The sequence below is a fragment of the Pterocles gutturalis genome, unplaced genomic scaffold (assembly GCF_000699245.1).
Source record: "Pterocles gutturalis isolate BGI_N339 unplaced genomic scaffold, ASM69924v1 scaffold11286, whole genome shotgun sequence".
NCBI lineage: Eukaryota > Metazoa > Chordata > Aves > Pterocliformes > Pteroclidae > Pterocles > Pterocles gutturalis.
This window is the reverse complement of record NW_010103206.1, coordinates 28,544-47,674: the sequence shown is the minus strand read 5'-3', so window position 1 is coordinate 47,674 and position 19,131 is coordinate 28,544. Positions and strand designations below refer to the sequence as shown.

Here is a 19,131-nt window from a genome sequence, read left to right as displayed (position 1 = left end):
CAGCAGGAGGGTCTTCATTTACTATTTGAGTGGAAGGACTTTTGTCATGAGAATAATTCATTTTTTTCTAACTCTCTTTATTCATACTATGCTGTTGGGCTCTGCTCTCACCACCCTGAACTCTACATACCCGCACTTTCCCTTGAAAAACTGTGTTGGTTAGGCACCTCTGTTATAGGTGCTATTTTAACTCCCACAGCCGTGCTCTTCCAGTTGTTTTAAAAATCTGTCTTGGATTTTATTTTGGAGATAAATATCACAACAGTGCAGCCACTGGAACATATCCCCGTCTTGTTTACACCAGAGTAAATCCAGGGGTATTTGGTTGATACAAATCTGTGTAACTAAGATAACAATTTTTGCACTGGGTGGATTCTTAATCTGCTCTGCTGAAGGTTCCCAACGTCTTTCCTCATTTATAGCCTGACGTTAATATTCATACTCATGTTGATTAGTACCTGAGATCAGATTGATTTCAGTGAGATTTCATGTCTCTCTTCCTCTGACGGAAAAGGTGGGAAGAGATAGCTCCCTTTCAAAGTGCTCCAGGTCTGGAGATGAAAGATGCTCTGTAGATCTAAGGAGCACCACTCCTCTGAGTGGCTAATTCCATGCAGCCTCATTCATAGCTAAAATTGGTCATTCATAGCTAAAATTGGTCATTCATAGCTAAAGTTGGTCAAAGTTCTGGATGCCCCAACCCTGGAGGGGTTCAAGGCCAGGCTGGATGAGGCTTTGGGCAACCTGGGCTAGTGGGAGGTGTCCCTGCCCATGGCAGGGGGTGGAACTGGATGATCTCTAAGGTCCTTTCCAGCCCAACCTATTCTATGAGTCTATGACAAAAACTGGCTAAAAAAGATGGGAATTTCCAGCACTGGTGGACTTACCTCAGTCACCATAGTTAGTCCCAGAAGATAGCTAAGGAAACATACTATAGCGATGAAGATTTCCCGTCGGTAACCCTTCCTTAGGAAGGATGGGTGCAGATCAACTAATGACGTGATCTGTCCTTCAACTTCAACAAACTAAAGGAGAAAAACAACAAGAAATGTGACTTGAAAATGACCTGCCATGCACTTTATCCTGGCTCATCCTTGAACAAACGCTCCACAGCAACACCCTGAGTGCTCTGCGTGGCAAAACGCTGCTCTGAACAAGTAAATTGGAAGGCATGCCTTTGTAACCCGGAGGATGAAGCGTGGGGGCAGTTTTCAGGTTGGGACAAGCTTTCAGAATTGCCATTCACTTCCTGGCAGCCTTGTGAACCACCAAAGGGGCTCTGTAAATGCAAGCCACAAGGATAAAGGAACTTAATTTGATGACAGGAAGGCACTTGTGTGGCTTTAATGTTGTTGTCCAGATGAATACAAGATGTATGCTAGAGGAGAGGCAGAGAGAAAACACTCCAAAGAGCCCAAGCCGGGCGAGTACCTCCCAGCCTTTTTCTGATGTGCCAGAAAACCTCAGAGGTACTAGTTAGGTTAATTCCACAGTTGGAAATAATTCTACTCTTGGGTTTGGTAGTGAAAAACCAGCCAAGGGAAAGCAGACTTTGATGTGAAATAACAGCACTTCTTGACTGAACTTGTCTTTTCTGAACCTGGGAGCAGAGTACCTCTGCATGAGGCTCTGGGGTATGTCTGCAGCACTAACAGAGATGTCGATACAGTCGCCATACAAAGATTTGGTAAACTATTTGCATGTGTAAACCTAAAACCTCTGAATAGATGAGCTAAAAATCTGACTTCGCTTAGCTTCATGATAGCTGCATTGGCGCTTACTCGCCTTTGGAAAACTATATGTAAGATGCGTAACCTGAGTTAAGCAAATAAACCAAACTGGATTGGAATAAAAGCTTAAAGTTAATCAAAAACCAGATGTATTTCACTTTTTTTTCTGCTGAACTGCCCCCAGCCAAATCCCAAGAAGGGATCATGCAGCTGATCTGTACTTTCAGCCTGGCAAGGTACAAAAGCACCGAGTTGACTGAAGACACGAGGATACCATGGAGAACCAAGGCTGCCTCTGTAGAAAAGATCTTCGCTTTAAGTGGATACATCATCTTATAACTAACGAGTCATCACGGGGAGTCTATGAAACAGCATTATTTCAAGAGAAGCTGCCTTCTCCTACCCAGTGTCTCTACTGCTCTTAGTGCCCTGTAACACCTCTACCCTCTTTCACCATGAGCTGAAGCTCCATTTCGGAAATACAGCCCATCCTGCAAACACTCCACCACATTTTGTTGCCTCCTGTCTTGTTACTTTGACTTCTGTAAAACTGGTTTTCTTTTTCAGTGCAACCCTTTCCTTTGGGCTGATTTGATCTTAAACTGCTCTGACATTCCAGAAACCTGCTTGATTGCACTTGAAAAAAAACAGAGGGATGGAGGAGAGAATTAATCATTCTACGCAGTGAGAACCTTTTAAAAATTACTAGACAGCTTCCAATCTGCATAAGCACAGGGTTGTTGAACCACGGCATTGGGCACTTGTGCATTTACTTTGGAAGGGGTGGAAGTTGCTCACTAGAGTTCAAAGATTAAGCCGTAAAGAGCAATTTAGGGCAAACGGAATATCAGAACCGTAAGAGATTAAGTACACAACAACTGCGTAAAAAAGCCATTTACTGATCTCTCCTCATACAAGAGGCTAAGTGGACATTTCATCCTTACCAACTGGGTTTTTATGATCTTGGTGACATCCCATTTGAGTGCAGAAAGCTGCCTGTTGCCCTGAGAACTGGCAATTTTGAATGTGTAGTTACTGCATAATCCCTGCTCACCCGTGTTTCCTTCTGAGTGGACTATCCAGAAATGATTTACAGGTTCTTTGGCAGTATTTAGTCCAACATTCCGAGAAGCAACCACTGAGATATATAACCCAACTTCTCGGACTGAACTTTTTGATTTTTTCGTGCTCAGTAATTAGCAGCAGCGTGTGCTGTCAAATCAGTGCAGCTGGAACCCGAGATGCTTTCTGGCAGGTTTGGAGGTACTGAATGTGCACTGATGACATGAAAGCCAGCACAATCCCAAGCTGCTCAGCAGCTCCAAGCCTAAGGCCACCGAAAAAGGCTGTGGCTTTGTTCTCTGACTGTTCATGAAGCCACCCTGGATACACTGTACAAAACATTTTGTGCTTTCTGTGCCTCACGATGGCTTTGCGTTTCTTTTTTAGCACTTGGCAACTATCAAAGCCTGTATTCCTAGTAGTTATTAATTCTTACAAAGTGTTTTAATGATGGTGCATACACACTGCAGGGGATGATAGCCACGGCACCAAGTACCCTGTGGGACAGGCTGCTGTAGTCTTCTATGTTTTAAAATGATTAAGGTCTTCTCCAAAGTAGGAAAATCCTGCACTGTGACCAAAATGGTGGTATTTTGTGGCCAGACTGGGACCGATCTAGTCTTGTGGACTCCATTAACTCCTGATGACAAAGACTTCCTGAGCAACATCATACTGACTAGCAACCAAGAGATTCATCAAATGCAGCCCCTGCACTAAAAAGCAACCCAGATGAGTTCCTCTTAAGCAGCATTAGAGGTATTCTCTTCTTCACTCATGCCAATAAAACCAGCTTTTCTCAGTCAGCAGCGCCGAGACAATAAGGTACATATCTGCTACCCATGGTACTAACCTGGCTATCCAGTCCAAGCAACAGAAGCATAATAAAAAAAAGGATTGCCCAAAAGGTGGGCAGCGGCATCATGGACACAGCTTTCGGGTAGGCAATGAAGGCCAGGCCTGGACCTAGAGAAAGAGAAAATAGGAAAGGGGGAAGGGAAGAGAAATAGTAAGTGCCAGCTCTTCGGTAAAGGTAGCCACACTCATTTTTTTGGTTCCGTTCAGATAAATCCAAACGCGGCTGGAAATACCAGAAGTGAAACAGTTTGGCTCTTTTATCTGAAATCGAAGCACGCATGACTACAGCAGAAACCACAGGCAAACCCCCGAGGCCATTGCTAACAAATCACCAGTTTTAACATCTGTCTCAAACATGCCAATAGTGGAGGTAGTCCTCCGCCTGCCCCGCACGGACACGGGGCAGCACTGGGGGCAGGGGGAGAAGGGGTGACCCGGGGGAATGGCAGAATCCCACTGCTAGCCCACATGGTCACGATGGAGATGATGATGATGATGAAACCCTTTTGCATGCAGGGAAGGGACTCTGCTCCAAACATTCCCTGGGATCTTTGCTAATGCAACCATTGCCTCCCTCCTTCTGCAACCCCTGAACCCAGCAAGGCTTTTCTAGAGTGGGGCTTGCACTCCAGGAGCCTGCTCCTTTGCTTCTGCAAACCCTCGCTGCTGCACTGAAGTGATGAGGCTACTCCTAGTTCTATCAGCTCTGATCCCTTAGGGAAAAAAAAATAAAAAAGCTTCCTGCTGTTAGGAATTGCTGGTGTATAAAATCACTTCCCCATGCTGGCACATCACCTGTCCCTATCCGACCTGCCACGGTGACGCTGGTGTGACCAACATCAGCCCCAGCTGCAGGATGGGTTGCAACAGTCTGGGAGCACCAGCTGGGAACTAAGAGCCCAGTTGCTCTGCTCTGGAAACCAAAGCCTTGTCTGCAAAGGCTCATCGCTGGACTGGGACTTGTCTGAGCCATGGACCAGGCGGCATCTCACTCACACCCACACACCGAGCGTACGTGCGGTGCTCTCGCGTGCTCGTCTCCAAAGGCGCTCTCACCTGGAGCCGGGTGCTATCAGCTATCACTTACGAGAGCTTTTGCTGAGAGAGAAAGAGCCCTCGCCAAGTGGGAGACAGGAACACTGGCAAGCCGGCATTTACCGCAGGCTCTCAAAGTGGCCGCAGAAATTTTGTGAAGCTGACAAAAAATTCTGAGGGCAGATTTAAATTCAGATTAAACCTGGGAATGCCTGGCTCACCTGCTTGTTTGTTTTAAGAAGTCTCAAAAAAACAACCAGCATTTTCCAGGATTTTGAAGTGGATTCAAGGAATTTTCAACAGGAAAAAGAATTTTTTTAAACTGCTGCAGTGCAGGGATAGAAATCTTATCTCTGATCTGTACAGAAAAATCTCTAACACTGCTCTTCCTACCTCCCACTTTTCCTTTCCGACAAGAGAGATGGAAAAAGAAGCAAGAGAAAGAGGTAAAAAAAGAAAAAAAAACTTTTTTTTTCAAACTAAAGAAAACTTTGAGTCACTTAAAATATTTGAGCATAAATAAATACAAATTAGCCAACGACAGAGCAACTAATTTTATTTAAAATGAAACACAGCTAAGATTTTATATGACAGACGATACCAAAAATTGGTGAATGTCTCAAATTTTGGGGGGCTTTGCTTTTTTTTCCCCTAACTCAGCTGATATAGTAGAGGGAGAACTGCTACCAGATGGCATTTGCAGCTGATCTGTGCAACTGATGAGACAGATGTAAAACTGCCCTCCTCAAAACCTGCTGCAATTCTGTTGGCTTTGGCCAGTGGGACTGTCCTTGCCCTGCCATCCAGTCTAATACCAAGTGCCATGAGCCCTGTGCTAACTCTGATTTTCCTTTGAAACTAAGTGTTGAAATATAAAGCCCATGTGTAAGAAAAATGTTCCTGGCATCCTCTCGACTGAACATAAATAATCTAAAATCATATTTAATTTGAAACTCTGTTGCTCTGAAGGGTGTTTTGCAAAAGTGGAGCACTTGGGGCTGCTATGAAGAGCTAACGAGGACTGTCCCAACCCCAGCCCACGCGCTGGCGGGTGGCCGGTGCTGTGCTGCAGCGCGGCTGGAGATGATCCCCGGGAGCACAGCACTGCGGGGACAGAGACCAGAAGGCGTTATGAAGGGCAGGACACTATAGTCAGCCCTGCTTAATCTGAAGTTGGCTGCAAATGGGATTTGGGAAAAAAAAAAAAAAAGTATTCCTGCCAGCTAGACAGAGGTGCAGCACGGATTAGGGAGGACTGACTGTGGCTTTGCTGAGCCTCCACTGCTTTCCTCTCTCTCTTTAAAAGTATTTCTGAAAAAAATCAAGTGCTATTTATTAAAAGTCTCACTGGGAAGTCAAAGGGCTGTAACTTCAGCCTAAATCAGTGAAGGCTGGCAGCAGCGACCAGTGCTTTACGTGGGAGCAGCCCCTCGCTGCCGAGGGTGTCCCGGGCACGTTGCACCAAGGCCCAGGGAAAAATGTGGCTGTGAGATTCTGCTGCCAGCAAATCTGCTAATGTTCCCCTGGCTGGCAGGAGGGCAAACAAGGAAACCAACGGTGTCATGCACAGGGCAGGGGGTTTTAACTTGCTGGGTGGAGATGGGGGAGAGCAGGAGGTCTTGGACCCATGGACAACGTCCTCTCCCTGGTGCTATGGGCAAGTGGCACTCGTTTGCCCTCCTGCGAGCCAAGGAAGTGGTTTAGATAATTTTGGATGATTTTGGCAAAAACATCCCTTAGGATGTAGCCAAAAACCAGCCAGTGATGATGGGCAACCCACTGACCAGTGAGATGGTTGCAACCTCTGGCCATTAGTGACTAGGGCTGAATTTAAATAAAGTAGAAAACCTGAAGGAATCAACAACAAAATATTCAAGAAACTGAAAACCAAGTTCAGAAGCTAATCAGTGCCTTCATTGTCTCTATGATAAGGTACAAATTCCCTTCTTAAAAAAAAAATGCTTTAAAAGCTGTCGATGAAAAAATGCTATGTAAACACTAAGTCTCTTATTTAAACATTAGTTAACAATCCAGTTTCTATAAAATTGCTGAATTCTAAAAACGTCAAGCAACAGGAATTCGGCTGCCTGCTTATCAGAGATTTAGTAATAAAAATTAGAAAAAAAACTAATGTGGAAATACTTAAAAATGCTACTCTTGGAAGTGATCCACCTACATATTAAAAAACGGGGCTATTTTTAATTAATTCAATAGGATTATTCCCTTGCTTCCTGTTTTTGAACAAAGCAATCAACCTCCAATCAAAATAAGCATGATGGCCAAGACATGATGGCCAAGACTGTTAACTAATTACACTTGTGAGAGGTATGCCAATTGCAGCCACCCAAGCATCCAGCGGTGCCACCAATGTCATTAGTTTTTCATTAGCCCTCGTGAAGTGAGATATTTTCCTTAACGACTTCACTCCCAGAGCTATGCCATCAGAAGACAGATTGACTTTTTTTTTTTTTTTAATAGCATGTTTGCAGAGGAAAGCTTTCAAATATTATGCAGGTGAATTAAAATGGCTCAAAAAAATCAGAAAGAAATGCCTCAAAGTTGCACTCATCATGTGACATTATGATGACTTGAATCTGATTTGCTTTAAGCCTCATGGCTGTCGAGGTCTGACTCATTCTTTTTGAACGGTAATTCCCATCTAATCTGTCTGTTCTATGTGAGAACGCATGGTTACACCAGCACTCAGGGGCACAGAGGAAAAAATGTCATCTTTGTCTGAGATACATCCACATGCTGTGAGGATCTAGCCTTCTTCAGCTGCAAGTGTGGAGCTGAACGTTAATGGGAAGAACGCTTCTGAAAGGAGGGAGGAACCTACGTGTACACCCCGTTTCCAAATGGACTTCTCATGGTTCTGTCAACCTCACCCTGATCCTACAGAGGACAAATGCAGGACTGCAACAACCAGAGTTTCTGTGGGTGAAATGGTCCACAGAACCCAGGAGACTGAGTTCTCCAACTGCTCTTGCCTTTCAGTGAGACTTGGGGATCTATGTGCCTATGTCCCTTCCAAAGGCCAAGGTGAAGCTCCCGCTGCAGTGCTCCGCCGTGAGTGAGCCAAACTACGCTACGAAAAACACGTCAACACTGGCGATTTACATTGGAATGAAAACAAAGGTAGTCTGAAGAGAAGAATGGAATAAATTTTGGAATTCATGACATTCTGGACCCTAGATAATGGAGTGGTTATCTTAACTAGAACCTCAACTCCAATGGATTAGCACACTCTGGGAAATGTGTTCACCGCCCTGTTAATCAACCATACAACCCCAGCTAACCCTCATTGCTCTAGGTGACAGCCCAAATCAACAATGTGCTTCTTTCTCTGGAGATTATGGGAAACCTTGTTCTATTTTTATCGCTTAGATGTTGTTAGCTGATTGAGTCTGCAGAACTTTGCTCACACGCTAGGCGGCAGTGCCCACCACCACTGCCACCAATACCATCGTACCTGACTCTGCCACATCAGCAATGTTCACCCCTTGCTCTTGTGCCATGAAGCCCAGGACGGAAAAAATTGCGAAGCCAGACACAAAACTGGTACCACTGTTCAGGCATCCCAGCAGCAAACAGTCCCTAAGTCACACATATGTCATGGAGCAAGTTAATTAAAAAAAAAATTAACCCATCGTCCCTACTTTATTTACATCATTTAGCTAAAAAACTAAACCCCCTTGGATGGAAACTTGCCTATAGCAGTTGTATTTGTACTTGTTGTAGCTCCCCAGGGAAGTCATTGCTCCTAAGCAGATTGCATACGAGAAGAAGATCTGTGTCCCTGCATCTATCCAGACCTAAAAGAAAAAAATGGAAAGACCGTTATTACCGGCATCGTTGCACTGCAACACTCAACACAAACACACAGTTCAAAGTATGCAAAATCGACAAAAGAATTGCTTCCATTGAGGGTGATAGCTAAAGGATTGGGGAGAGAGGTAAAGAGAACATCACATTTGCAAGTTTGGCTTTCGTAGGGAAAAGAAAATTGTTAGCATCAGAGCCTACAAGGACATCATCTCATCAATAGCTCCTGTATCCCCTCCCCAGAGATGTATTTCTAGTTTCTTAGTCATTCAGCTGATCCTTCCTGTTGGCGCAACAACAAATGTGTTTCGGTGCAATAGGAAATGCAGAAGTATTTATAACACTGCTCATCGCTATTGTAACTCATTTCGGTTAGACCCAGGCGACAGCCACTAAACTGAGGATGTGAAAAGCTTGAGAAACAGGTCTGTGTATTGGGTTTGTTTATTTTTTCTAGCTTTCTGGTTGTTTTTGCAACTGTTCAAATGCAAGATAAAAAACCATAGGGGTGGGGGGAAAACAAGCAAAATACAATGTACTTTATAAGATACATATCTGTTCTCAGTCTCACGTTTCTTTCTCCTGATTACATCAAAAAAAAACCCATATACAGACTGAAATAACATTACACTATCAACCTCTCAGTTAGTAAATACATAGCAAGCGATCAAAATGCACCCATCGAATCCCATCTGTACACTTCTTTCTGCTAATGCAAGTCTGCTAACGCCAGTAGAAACCACGAAGGAGTCTGAGTAGGTGAGAATGAAGACTGTAGACCATTACCTCCTCCCTCCCACCACTGCTTCCAGCACCTTGCTGACTGGTGTCTCCTTGGAGATGATGCTTTTGCTAGACCGCAGCAGGGTGCCTGCCAGCTCACATGAATCTCTTCTACATTATCAGCTGATGCTCGGGGCTTAGGGCTAATAGTAGATCATAAAAATGATAGACTCCCATAAAAGATGATTCATTCATAAAAGATAATGTCTCCTATAAAGAGGGTGTATTGGATAAAGAGGGCAACACTTGAGAATGAAGCCAATTTCTGTAACGGTTCTTTCAGTTACTCTTTTCCTACTTCAGTTATTTAGCTACCATTGGAGTTTTATTTTAACCACCCACTAGAAAGAAATAGCGAAGACAAACATTATTTCCTCTCACCGTGACCACCATTTTGTTATTTTCAAAGATCCCTTGTTTGGTTTTTTTTTTTTTTTTTGGGGGGGGGGGTTTGGGGGGATTGTTTTTTTTTTTTTTTTTTTTTTTTACGTTTCTCATGTGATCACTGTTGGCTGAAATGATGCTGGTCTGCTGAAGTGTCACATATTTGCATTCTGCAAGCACAGACAGGAATCTTTATCTAATCACAGCCTGTACAGAAAGAGTAAGCCTAGCTCCACTAGCGTATGGTAGTTCCTGTGCCTCAGGAAGTGTTTTTCTCCAACTTGCATAGGTTTTCATTCTTACATTCATTTCTTTCCCAATCTCCTCCTACTGAGCGGTGGGAGCTAAGTGACAGCGGTACTCACAGTTGTCGCTTCTTGTTCCATCTGTGAAGCTCATGTGTCTCTCCTTTGAAACTAAATACTATCCTCATTAAAAAAAAAAAAAAATGCATCTCCCTTACCTTACCAACAAGAAAGCTGAGATTGTATAACAGGACAGAGTCTACAGCCTCAGAGTCCTTTGACACAAAAAAAATACACATGCATACACACACATACATACACATGGAAAGATGCATTAACACATACAACAGTGACCTTCTCAAGCAGATCTCTGGAAAATATAACCCAGCATTAATGTTCATGCTATATTTGGACCTCTAAAGACCGGGATAAAAAAAACCAGCTATTGCCATTACATCACCACCGTCACCCTCCACCGTCCCCCTTTGCACAGGAAATCATCCCGCTCCCCACTCCTGGTTCTGTACCTGTGGGTCAGCTAACCGTGAGATATCAGGATAAAGATAAAACTTGATGCCTTCTGCAGCTCCAGGCAGGGTCACACCACGGATGAGTAGAACAAGGAGCATGATGAATGGGAATGTGGCAGTGATGTACACTACCTGGCAATTTAAAAAAAAAAAAAAAAAAAAAAAAGAAGGTATGTTTAGCCTGTGGCAGCCAACACTACACCTCCAGAATCAAGGAAGATCTAACGATGGGAACTCAAAGCCCCCTCCTACCTAAAAAGGATCCAACCTGAGCTGCTGTGTCTACTTTTAGTTTAATCATTGAATGGTTTGGGTTGGAAAGGACCTTAAAGATAATTGAGTTCCACCCCCCCTGCCATGGGTAGGGACACCTTCCTCTAGCCCAGGTTGCTCAAAGCTTCCTCCAGCCTGGCCTTGAACCCCTCCATGGTCTTCACCACCTTCTTGTTTGAGGCCATGCAGGTTCATTAATCCCTCCAGAGCCCCCCAGCCAGCGGTCACATCACTCAGGCAGAAAACACCCAGGATTTTATACAACTCATGACTTTGCTGGAAATTCTGCCTTTGCCCTGTTTGTCCTCCTCACATGACAAGTGCACCTCTGCCAGGGAAGCCAAAGAGATTTCCTCACCGACGGTGCGGGAAGCATTACCTCATTATCTGAACTTAAAACTGCAGAATGTTTCACAAGCTCTGCCGCTACCTCTAACTTTTCCTACAGGCAACTCCACCAGGCACTTCTTTCAGAGATGAAGATAATTTGGTCCACGGTCCCGTGTCTCCCTTCCCATCGCCTTGAACGCATGAAGCCCTTCAGGTTGGCAGCAGCCTCACCAGTGGCAATTTCCAGTCCCATAACTTCATTCTCACCCTTGCTGCCTATTCAGCACCATCATTATTGGAAACTAAGGCTCTATTCATCCCATCTGAGAATATGTCTTCATTATCTTTAACCTCTATGCCCACTCTCTTTGAATAACAGCCTACTTCTTCTCTTCTCGTTATCTTCTCAATCATTTGATGAAAGAGCCCTTTGCTTTAATCTCCAGCATGAGAGTTAATTGAACTTGCATTTGGACAGTTCTATCTTTAGACCCACCCTTTCTGACCTCTAACATTTTGTTTCTTTGTTATCAGTGCTTTATCTCATTTTTTATATAACCGCCGTGTTACAGTCAAGAATCACTACTGTCCAAGAAAGGGCATTTTTCATGGAGTCAGATGATCCACCCAGGTGATAACAGTTTGCTGCCATGAGTTAAAATGTATTTTTGTTTTCCCCAATTTGTTTAACTACAGCAAAGCTCCCAGGATGCACCGTTCTTCTTCTTAAGTGTCACCTCTGAGAATAACGAGAAGAACTCAAAGCCTGCATTGCCGGACTGATTTCATAAAATGAAAGGAAATCTTTTAATACATGTCCTTTTTAATTCTGTCCTTGAATTTTCTGTACATTTTTCACTGAGAAATAATATATATTACACATTAGCCCAGTTTCACCAAAACCAGAAGGATAAATGGGGTAATTATGTACTTTCCATTTTTTTTTTTTAAGTTATGCCAGGGCTATTAAAAAGCAGTTTTTTTACCAAAAAAAAAATGTCTTGACTTATTTGCAGGAACCGAGTAAACAACACTCAGAAAGTGGCCTTTGCACTGCAGGTAAAGATTCTCTCGTAACGCTGGAGGAATTTTCAAGATCAAGCACATTACCCAGCGCATAAGCACAACTATTATTTTCGCTCATGATTTCATGTTTATTTGTCCAATACGCTACTACGAGATTTAAAAACTATGTGGGATTTTTTTTTCCGCTCTCCAAAGAGCCATTAACACGCTGGAAAGCAGGGAAGTGCTATAAACAACCATCTACTAAAGTAAACTAGACTTCTCACATAATTCAAGTCCTCCATTAGAGTTTACAGTTTACTTTTCTTTGACCCCAAAGTTAATGGAGTCAACCGGAGACGTTCCAATGGTTTTGTTGGGCTTTGGCTCCACACTCGCACGAGCTCTGACACTGGGGAGAGGAGGCAGCAAATTCTTACCAACCGCCTTGTCTTAGGAATTAGACGATTTTGCTGAATTTCCAGAAAACACAAATTTTTAGATAACTGGTTTTAACAGACCTGTTTTCAACCTTCACAAGGGCTTGAAACAGTGTACCACAGGGAGCTTGGAAAAATCTCCCAAAGCTACCGTCACCTTCAGCGAGCAGCCACCGGGCTCAGCAGAGGTACTGCAGCGGCGTGCGCTTCCACCCGGCTACTGCAGGAGATTTATTGCGTTCACCTTTACTATAAAACTTACACAATCTCCTCATCGGGTCACATCAATCAGAGGGAACAGAGAAGCAAACATTTTTGTCAACGTCTGCTTTTAGAGGCGTGGAAGCTGCTCTTTGGGGCAAAGCTGGCGGGAATCCAGGGTAAGGCACCAGCATGATTTTAATGAGGCTCCATGATAAAAATCACAGAAAGCACGACAGAAACAACAGTAAAGCGAGCAGTTTAGTCAACAGTGGAACTAATGAGGTCTAGTTTCCTACGCAGCTTTGTCTCCTGCTTGCTTCTGCAGCGTGTAACAAGGTAAAACTGCTAGCTGATGCTTTTCCTGCCGTTGAGGCATTTGCAATGGCTCACTCCTGACTTTGCTGGAGGCTGGTAAAAGACAGGTTCATTCTGTGGCCCTTCTCTCAGGTGGGACATGAATGGAGTCGCTCCCTTCCACCCAGCTGACTAGAAACGTGTGGGAACTTAGTATCTTGAGAGCTCTCTACCTCTGTTAGGTTTATCTGAACAGACGCCTCAACCAATAGGTTTGAAAGCTAAGAGCCACGCATATGCAATGGCATCAAAAGCTTTTTCTCATTAAACTGGGTTTAAAACCACTACTGTACGCAAGGGGCAAGAATATCATCCTTCCTGTTGTTAAGTGATTGGCCAAGATTTGCTGTAATTTGTTTCTTGCACTGGAGTAGGATGAGGTTCAGGAATGATTTCACTGTTATCCTTTAGAGAAAAACATGGTTGCAAAGAGCACACGATGAGACTGAAAACACAAACCATCCCAATTATCCAGGATCTCTGTTAATGAAAGTGCTTCTACACGAGTACCTAAGTTTAGTCTTCCGTGTCTACACAGAGATCTTCTGTAAGTGAGCGGCATTTCAAAAATGCTGCGCACCCAGCAGTTTCCACGGAGTGAAAACATCCCCACCACAGCTATGTTAACATCCATCCCGCTGCACTGAGCGTGACCTTGGCTGGTGCGAGCGCACGGACAGGGCGTGCAGAACACCACACATCGCAAGCCTACGACCTTCCACGCTCATGACATGCATCCGTGGGACGCTCATCCACAGGGAGGCAAACAAAGTGGTACTCGAACCATGCCTGCATCTGCTTTTTGATGCCATTCCAGTCATGGCTACTTGACTCACAAGCATTTTGGGCACTGGCAATGACTTTGAAAGTCAGTTGAATTTGAATCCCTCTGTTCAGTGCAAAAATACGTTCTTGCACAGAATATCTTCAAGAACAGCACACTCCTATCATCTGCTAACTGCAGTGATTATAAAAAGGGTAGAAGAGCACTTACTTTCCCAGTGGATTTGACTCCTTTCCAAATGCAGAAGAAACATATCACCCAGACAAGGAGAAGACACAGTGCTAGATCCCACTTGATAATACCGATATCTTCAATTCCCGAGGACAAGCTCAGTACATTGCGCCTGAATATTTGAAAGGAAACAAAACAAGAAAGAGATGCAGGAGCTCAGCTGGTGCAGGGTCTGGTTGTGATGCCTGAGAGTACACGACGGTGTAGGGCAGCGGCCCCATGGGCAGACCCCGGCCCTTCGAACGCGACTGGCTTCTGTGAGCAAAGCTGAGCTGTGCAGCCCCACACCATCCCTAGCTTTTGTTCAAGATACTGCATTTCATTTTAAGCTCTTTTTAGCAGCCCATGACCAAGGAAAGGGAAAAAGCAACACAGCAAACCACCACGCTTTGCAGCTTTGCAGGGCGGAGGCTGGAGCCATTATCCATTCCCACCCCGCCCCCCACACACTAACAGCGCCCCGACCCACCGCCGCCCGCCCTCAGCCCCACCGCCACCAGGGTCTTGTTTAGCTAACTGCAGAGATTTGGTAAACTTTATTCTGTCACTTAGGTTAATAAATAAAAAGAGACTCCCATTGTAAACTGGGTCTCAAGGGAGCAACATCCAACCATCAAAATCCTCTGTCCTGAGGGGAAAAATTAATTAAGGCTTCTCTCTTTTGGTAATTGCCACGGGTCATTGTTAAATACTGATTTTAAACTTTTTTTTTTTTTTTAACTTTTTTGCAACATACACTGTCGTTACACTTTGGACAGACTTTGTCATACCTGATACTTCACTGGTCAAATATGTACAAAAGAACAAACTGCTTCTTACCACTCACTTAGCTAAAACTCCTCTGCAAATGAACCTACTAAACTCTGAAGGGTTTCTGTGAGGTTTTTTCAAGTCAAGGAGAATTTCATTCTCAATCACAACAGAAATGCCCCGCCCCGAGACTGGAGAAATTACCTTTTTACCTAACAAATTGTCAATTAAATTTTCTTTTCAGACAACTACAAAAATATCCTTCACCTAAGTCGTGGAGAGCCGAGACCACAGCAGTCTGGGGTGCTGCACCAGGGTCAGGCCCCCATGCATGGTGTGTGGATCCAGTACAAGACAAAACACTGGGGTTTGGTTTTCCCCTGATTTTTTTTTATTTTTTTTTTGGCTGCTACTAAGGAAATAATAGAGACTGAAGTCACCGATGGAAAATTTGCAATTAGTTTTTTGGAAAAACGCTGGATTGACCGGCTTACTATGAGTCAAACCCTCATCCATCTGTTTTTGTGCCTCTGCCAAATTCACTCAGATTACCTGTGTGAATGTGTTCTCACACCAAATGCTTTATTCTCTCCAAACGTATGTGTATTTTGTCATGGAAAAGGACTCATGGCACCAGCCAGGCTAAGTCTGCCCTAATCAGCACAGCTATTCAGCAGTTACGAGAAAACCCTCAGTAATGAATATTTGGCATAAAGTTGCAGTCCTGCTTCACCTGAGCCGAAAGAAACCAGGGAAAAACCCGCTCTGTGTATATAAAAAAGAAGAAAATACATTTATAAGATGACAAACTTCAGCTGCAACCTTCTGTGGCTTTTTTAAAAAATAAATGGCAATTTTCCAACCTAAGGGGCAGGTCATACTAAAAGGCAGCCTATAGAGCTGGCTCTCAGGAAGCCATGAATAATTAACTGCAAATGGATTTTGGAGTAGGGAGGTCTATCAATGCATTCAGCTCGGACTTCTTTGCTTTTTATTAGGGAACAAAAAGCAAATGGTCATCTCACCTACAGTTTGCACCAGCAACCCTTTCAAGCTTTTCTGGATGGCACCCCCATGGGATATTGAGAGCCAGATATTTTTCTATGGTGAGGCAGCAAGTCCAGTAAGTGATGTGCTGGTTTTCTCTGTCCTGGGTGATCTCGTCTCACAAAGACCGACTACCTCAAGGAATCCACTCAGCATTACCAGGGGAGCCTCACAGTGAAATTGTTCCATGAAATCTCACAAAGACCGACTACCTCAAGGAATCCATTCAGCACTACCAGGGGAGCCTCAGCAGTGAAATTGTTCCATGAAATTTAACCCAACATCTTTTTGCAGCAGAAGCACGGATCCTGGATTTGCGACACCCTGAAAATTCCAGTTCAGGAAGGAGCGCTGCTGCCTAGATTCAGCCAAGCCCACTCACCCAACTTCATGCCATTTACACATGAAGTTGTTACTAATTCTGATTTATAGTCTTGATGCTGTCATAAGCTGCCACTCATATATAATCAATAGGACAACATCCTGGGGCCGAATTTGTTGTGAACTTGAGTTCTTGAACCTTGTTCGTACACTAAGATGTTCTAGTGATGTGCAATATGGAAATTTAATAGGAGCCATAACTGGCTCTAGAACATAAACAAAAATAAAATGAGGAGAGTTATGCAATCCTTGAAGGATATTCCAGATCATTCATCAGCCGAATGCAGACAGGACCCTTCGTACCAGGAAAGGCGAAGCACCCTTTCATGTTGGATGGACAAGAATAACTAACGCTGAAGCGGTTGCACCAGAAGACTATTAGGAAGGAGAATATGAAACAATTTTTAAAACTTTTAAAAGTTTGCCCCCAAAGACAGAGACAGCTGCCCTAGATGTTGTTTAGGTTTTGTGCTGCTCCCTTCAGGATTACATGCCATTAGCATGTGATGGTCTTTCTTGGGATTTGGACAAATAAAGTCTGCTGATTACCAAATATTTATAAACACTTGGCCAGCACCAGACAATCAGAGGTTTTGTTCAAGCATAATTAGCCCATAACACTTATCCCTTATGTATTAATACGTGTGTAAGCCTTTAAGGTTTTGGACTTTAAAATAAAATCTTCAGAAATAAGACCCAAAGCATGTGATACCAAGAGGTAAGTCTCCTGATACAAAGCCAGATTTGCCTAACCCCCTGTTATTGCTGCTCAAGCAAGCATGTGATTTGCACAGAACATTAATTCAAATGAACTGAAATGTCAGGCTGTGCTATACGACCAGCCAGGCTGCAAAGGACACGTGTTACTCCGTGCAAAGAGGTTAATGCACCGATGTGGTCAATTATATCTGGGCAGCGTTAGCTTTACAGAGCAATACTGATGAGGACACTACATAAATGTCCCACAATAAAAATGGCATTGGGTTTCGGAAACCAAATACAAACCCCTGAATTAAATCAGAATTAATTGTGCCACAAAGCAGATGGATGTCTTCAGTTAAAGACAATTTATCGACCTGTCCTTTCGAGGCAGGTAGCTGGCTGCCTGGCAGCTGGCATTGTCTATGACGGCAAAGTACCTGAAAGTTCTTGCAATTATTTTTAATTTCAGAACTACAAAAACCAGTAGCGTGGCTGGAGAAAAACTGGGGATAGTAAATGCTTGCACCGTGCAAAAGGCACGTTACTTGAATTACAACAGTGCTGCATGATCTCTGTCCTTACTTTAAGACACCAATAGCTGTTTATGCAGAGAGAACAGCTATTTTTAATACTTCGGTAAGTGCCATGGGTCCCGAAGGCAGCTTGCTCTGCTAAGGGCAGTTCTGCTCATGATGAAACAGTGAGCTATGGACAGTATGTCTGTATTAGCAGGACTACGGAGCCAAACTCCTCCCTAGCGTGACTCCAGGGAAGAGTTCAGCTCATGATGTTTAAAACTGTTATTTGAGGACAAAAGTTATAAAGTGGCTGCAAAGTGCAAGGAGGGTCGCCTCTGTAAGCACTAAGCACTGAGCAACCTTTGCTCCAGCTGTGCTACAGAAACACTGACAGCAAGGAGGGAAGGGGAAAGTGAGGATCAAGGATTTGTCCCCCAGCCTCGGCCACCTCCAGCCTGACTCCATCTGTTAGGCTGTGTCTACAGGAGGGTATGGTTCACCTTGTGGGGGAGTTCTGAGGACACAAACTTCATTTATTTCAGAGGAAGCTTAACTAAAAGCTCCACACCTAACATGCTCCCATGGGGACATTGTTCTCCCAAACCACGGACGGGCTGCCCTGCCGTAAGGACCTCCACCGCAGATGTGCTGAGCCATCACCCACAGGGACCTCTGGCATCCCCTGAGGTCCTGGAGCCCCAACTCCTTTCACAAGCCCTTTTCCAACTCCCAGCCCTATTCCCTTCTGCTATGGTATCTTCAGTCTCCTGAAGTGGACACACCACCTGGGCCCCCAGGGAGACAACCTGGCCCATCAGTCTGGGCGTTACAGGAGCAGAAGCTTCTGGGGCAGCAGGACAACCCTGCGGCCACATCAGGAGGCTGCCGAGCTCACAGCTGCCCGTAGCTACAAGAGGAACCGTGAGCAATGTTACTGCACAAAATTAAGGAGGAACACAGCGCTCCTGAAGCCCTGAGAGAGCAACTCTACTTGTAGGGCAGCACTGTGCACCCACGCTTCTTAGGAAGACTTTGAGAAGCCTTTTGAACGCCCTCCCAAGCCAGCTGCTCATTTGGATTCAAGGCTCTCAGTCGCAAAGTCATTGTGGAAGAGCCAAAGGAGTGCAAATTGCCTCTTCTACTGCAGCTTTCCTCTAAGTTCCTCTGAAATATCCAAAGGTACCGTTTAACTAACCTTTTCCAACTCCCTCCATATTTACAAGGGAGGAAGTCACCTGGGAAAGCATCTGGTGCTCAACATGGAAACGCAGCGCTCACGCCACGCTGCTGCTACAGCCTGCACCCCGTCACTCACACCCGTCACCCGAGCCTCTTGACAAACAGCTCATCCAAGATCCAGTCTGCCCTTTGTATTTTGGCTCTTGCGTTACAAATTTTAGCACAGTTCATAAGAGTATACAAGGGAGGAAGTCACCTGGGAAAGCATCTGGTGCTCAACATGGAAACGCAGCGCTCACGCCACGCTGCTGCTACAGCCTGCACCCCGTCACTCACACCCGTCACCCGAGCCTCTTGACAAACAGCTCATCCAAGATCCAGTCTGCCCTTTGTATTTTGGCTCTTGCGTTACAAATTTTAGCACAGTTCATAAGAGTATTTTTTCTAAACCTAATGCATGCCAAATAACTTCAGCATGAACATC

General features: G+C 44.4%; 1 protein-coding gene across 4 annotated transcripts in view; it reads right to left on the bottom strand.

The window, feature by feature from the left end:
- SLC6A6 (solute carrier family 6 (neurotransmitter transporter), member 6) overlaps positions 1 to 19,131 on the bottom strand; it is a 52,245-nt gene that overhangs the window by 4,775 nt on the left and 28,339 nt on the right. For all 4 annotated transcript variants that reach the window (XM_010086622.1, XM_010086625.1, XM_010086623.1 and 1 more), the window contains 6 exons: positions 14,050 to 14,182; positions 10,447 to 10,581; positions 8,394 to 8,497; positions 8,155 to 8,279; positions 3,643 to 3,755; positions 888 to 1,025 (listed from right to left, as the gene is read on the bottom strand). In XM_010086622.1, coding sequence (XP_010084924.1) covers positions 888 to 1,025; positions 3,643 to 3,755; positions 8,155 to 8,279; positions 8,394 to 8,497; positions 10,447 to 10,581; positions 14,050 to 14,182 — 748 coding nt within the window. The remainder of the gene's footprint in view (positions 1 to 887; positions 1,026 to 3,642; positions 3,756 to 8,154; positions 8,280 to 8,393; positions 8,498 to 10,446; positions 10,582 to 14,049; positions 14,183 to 19,131) is intronic.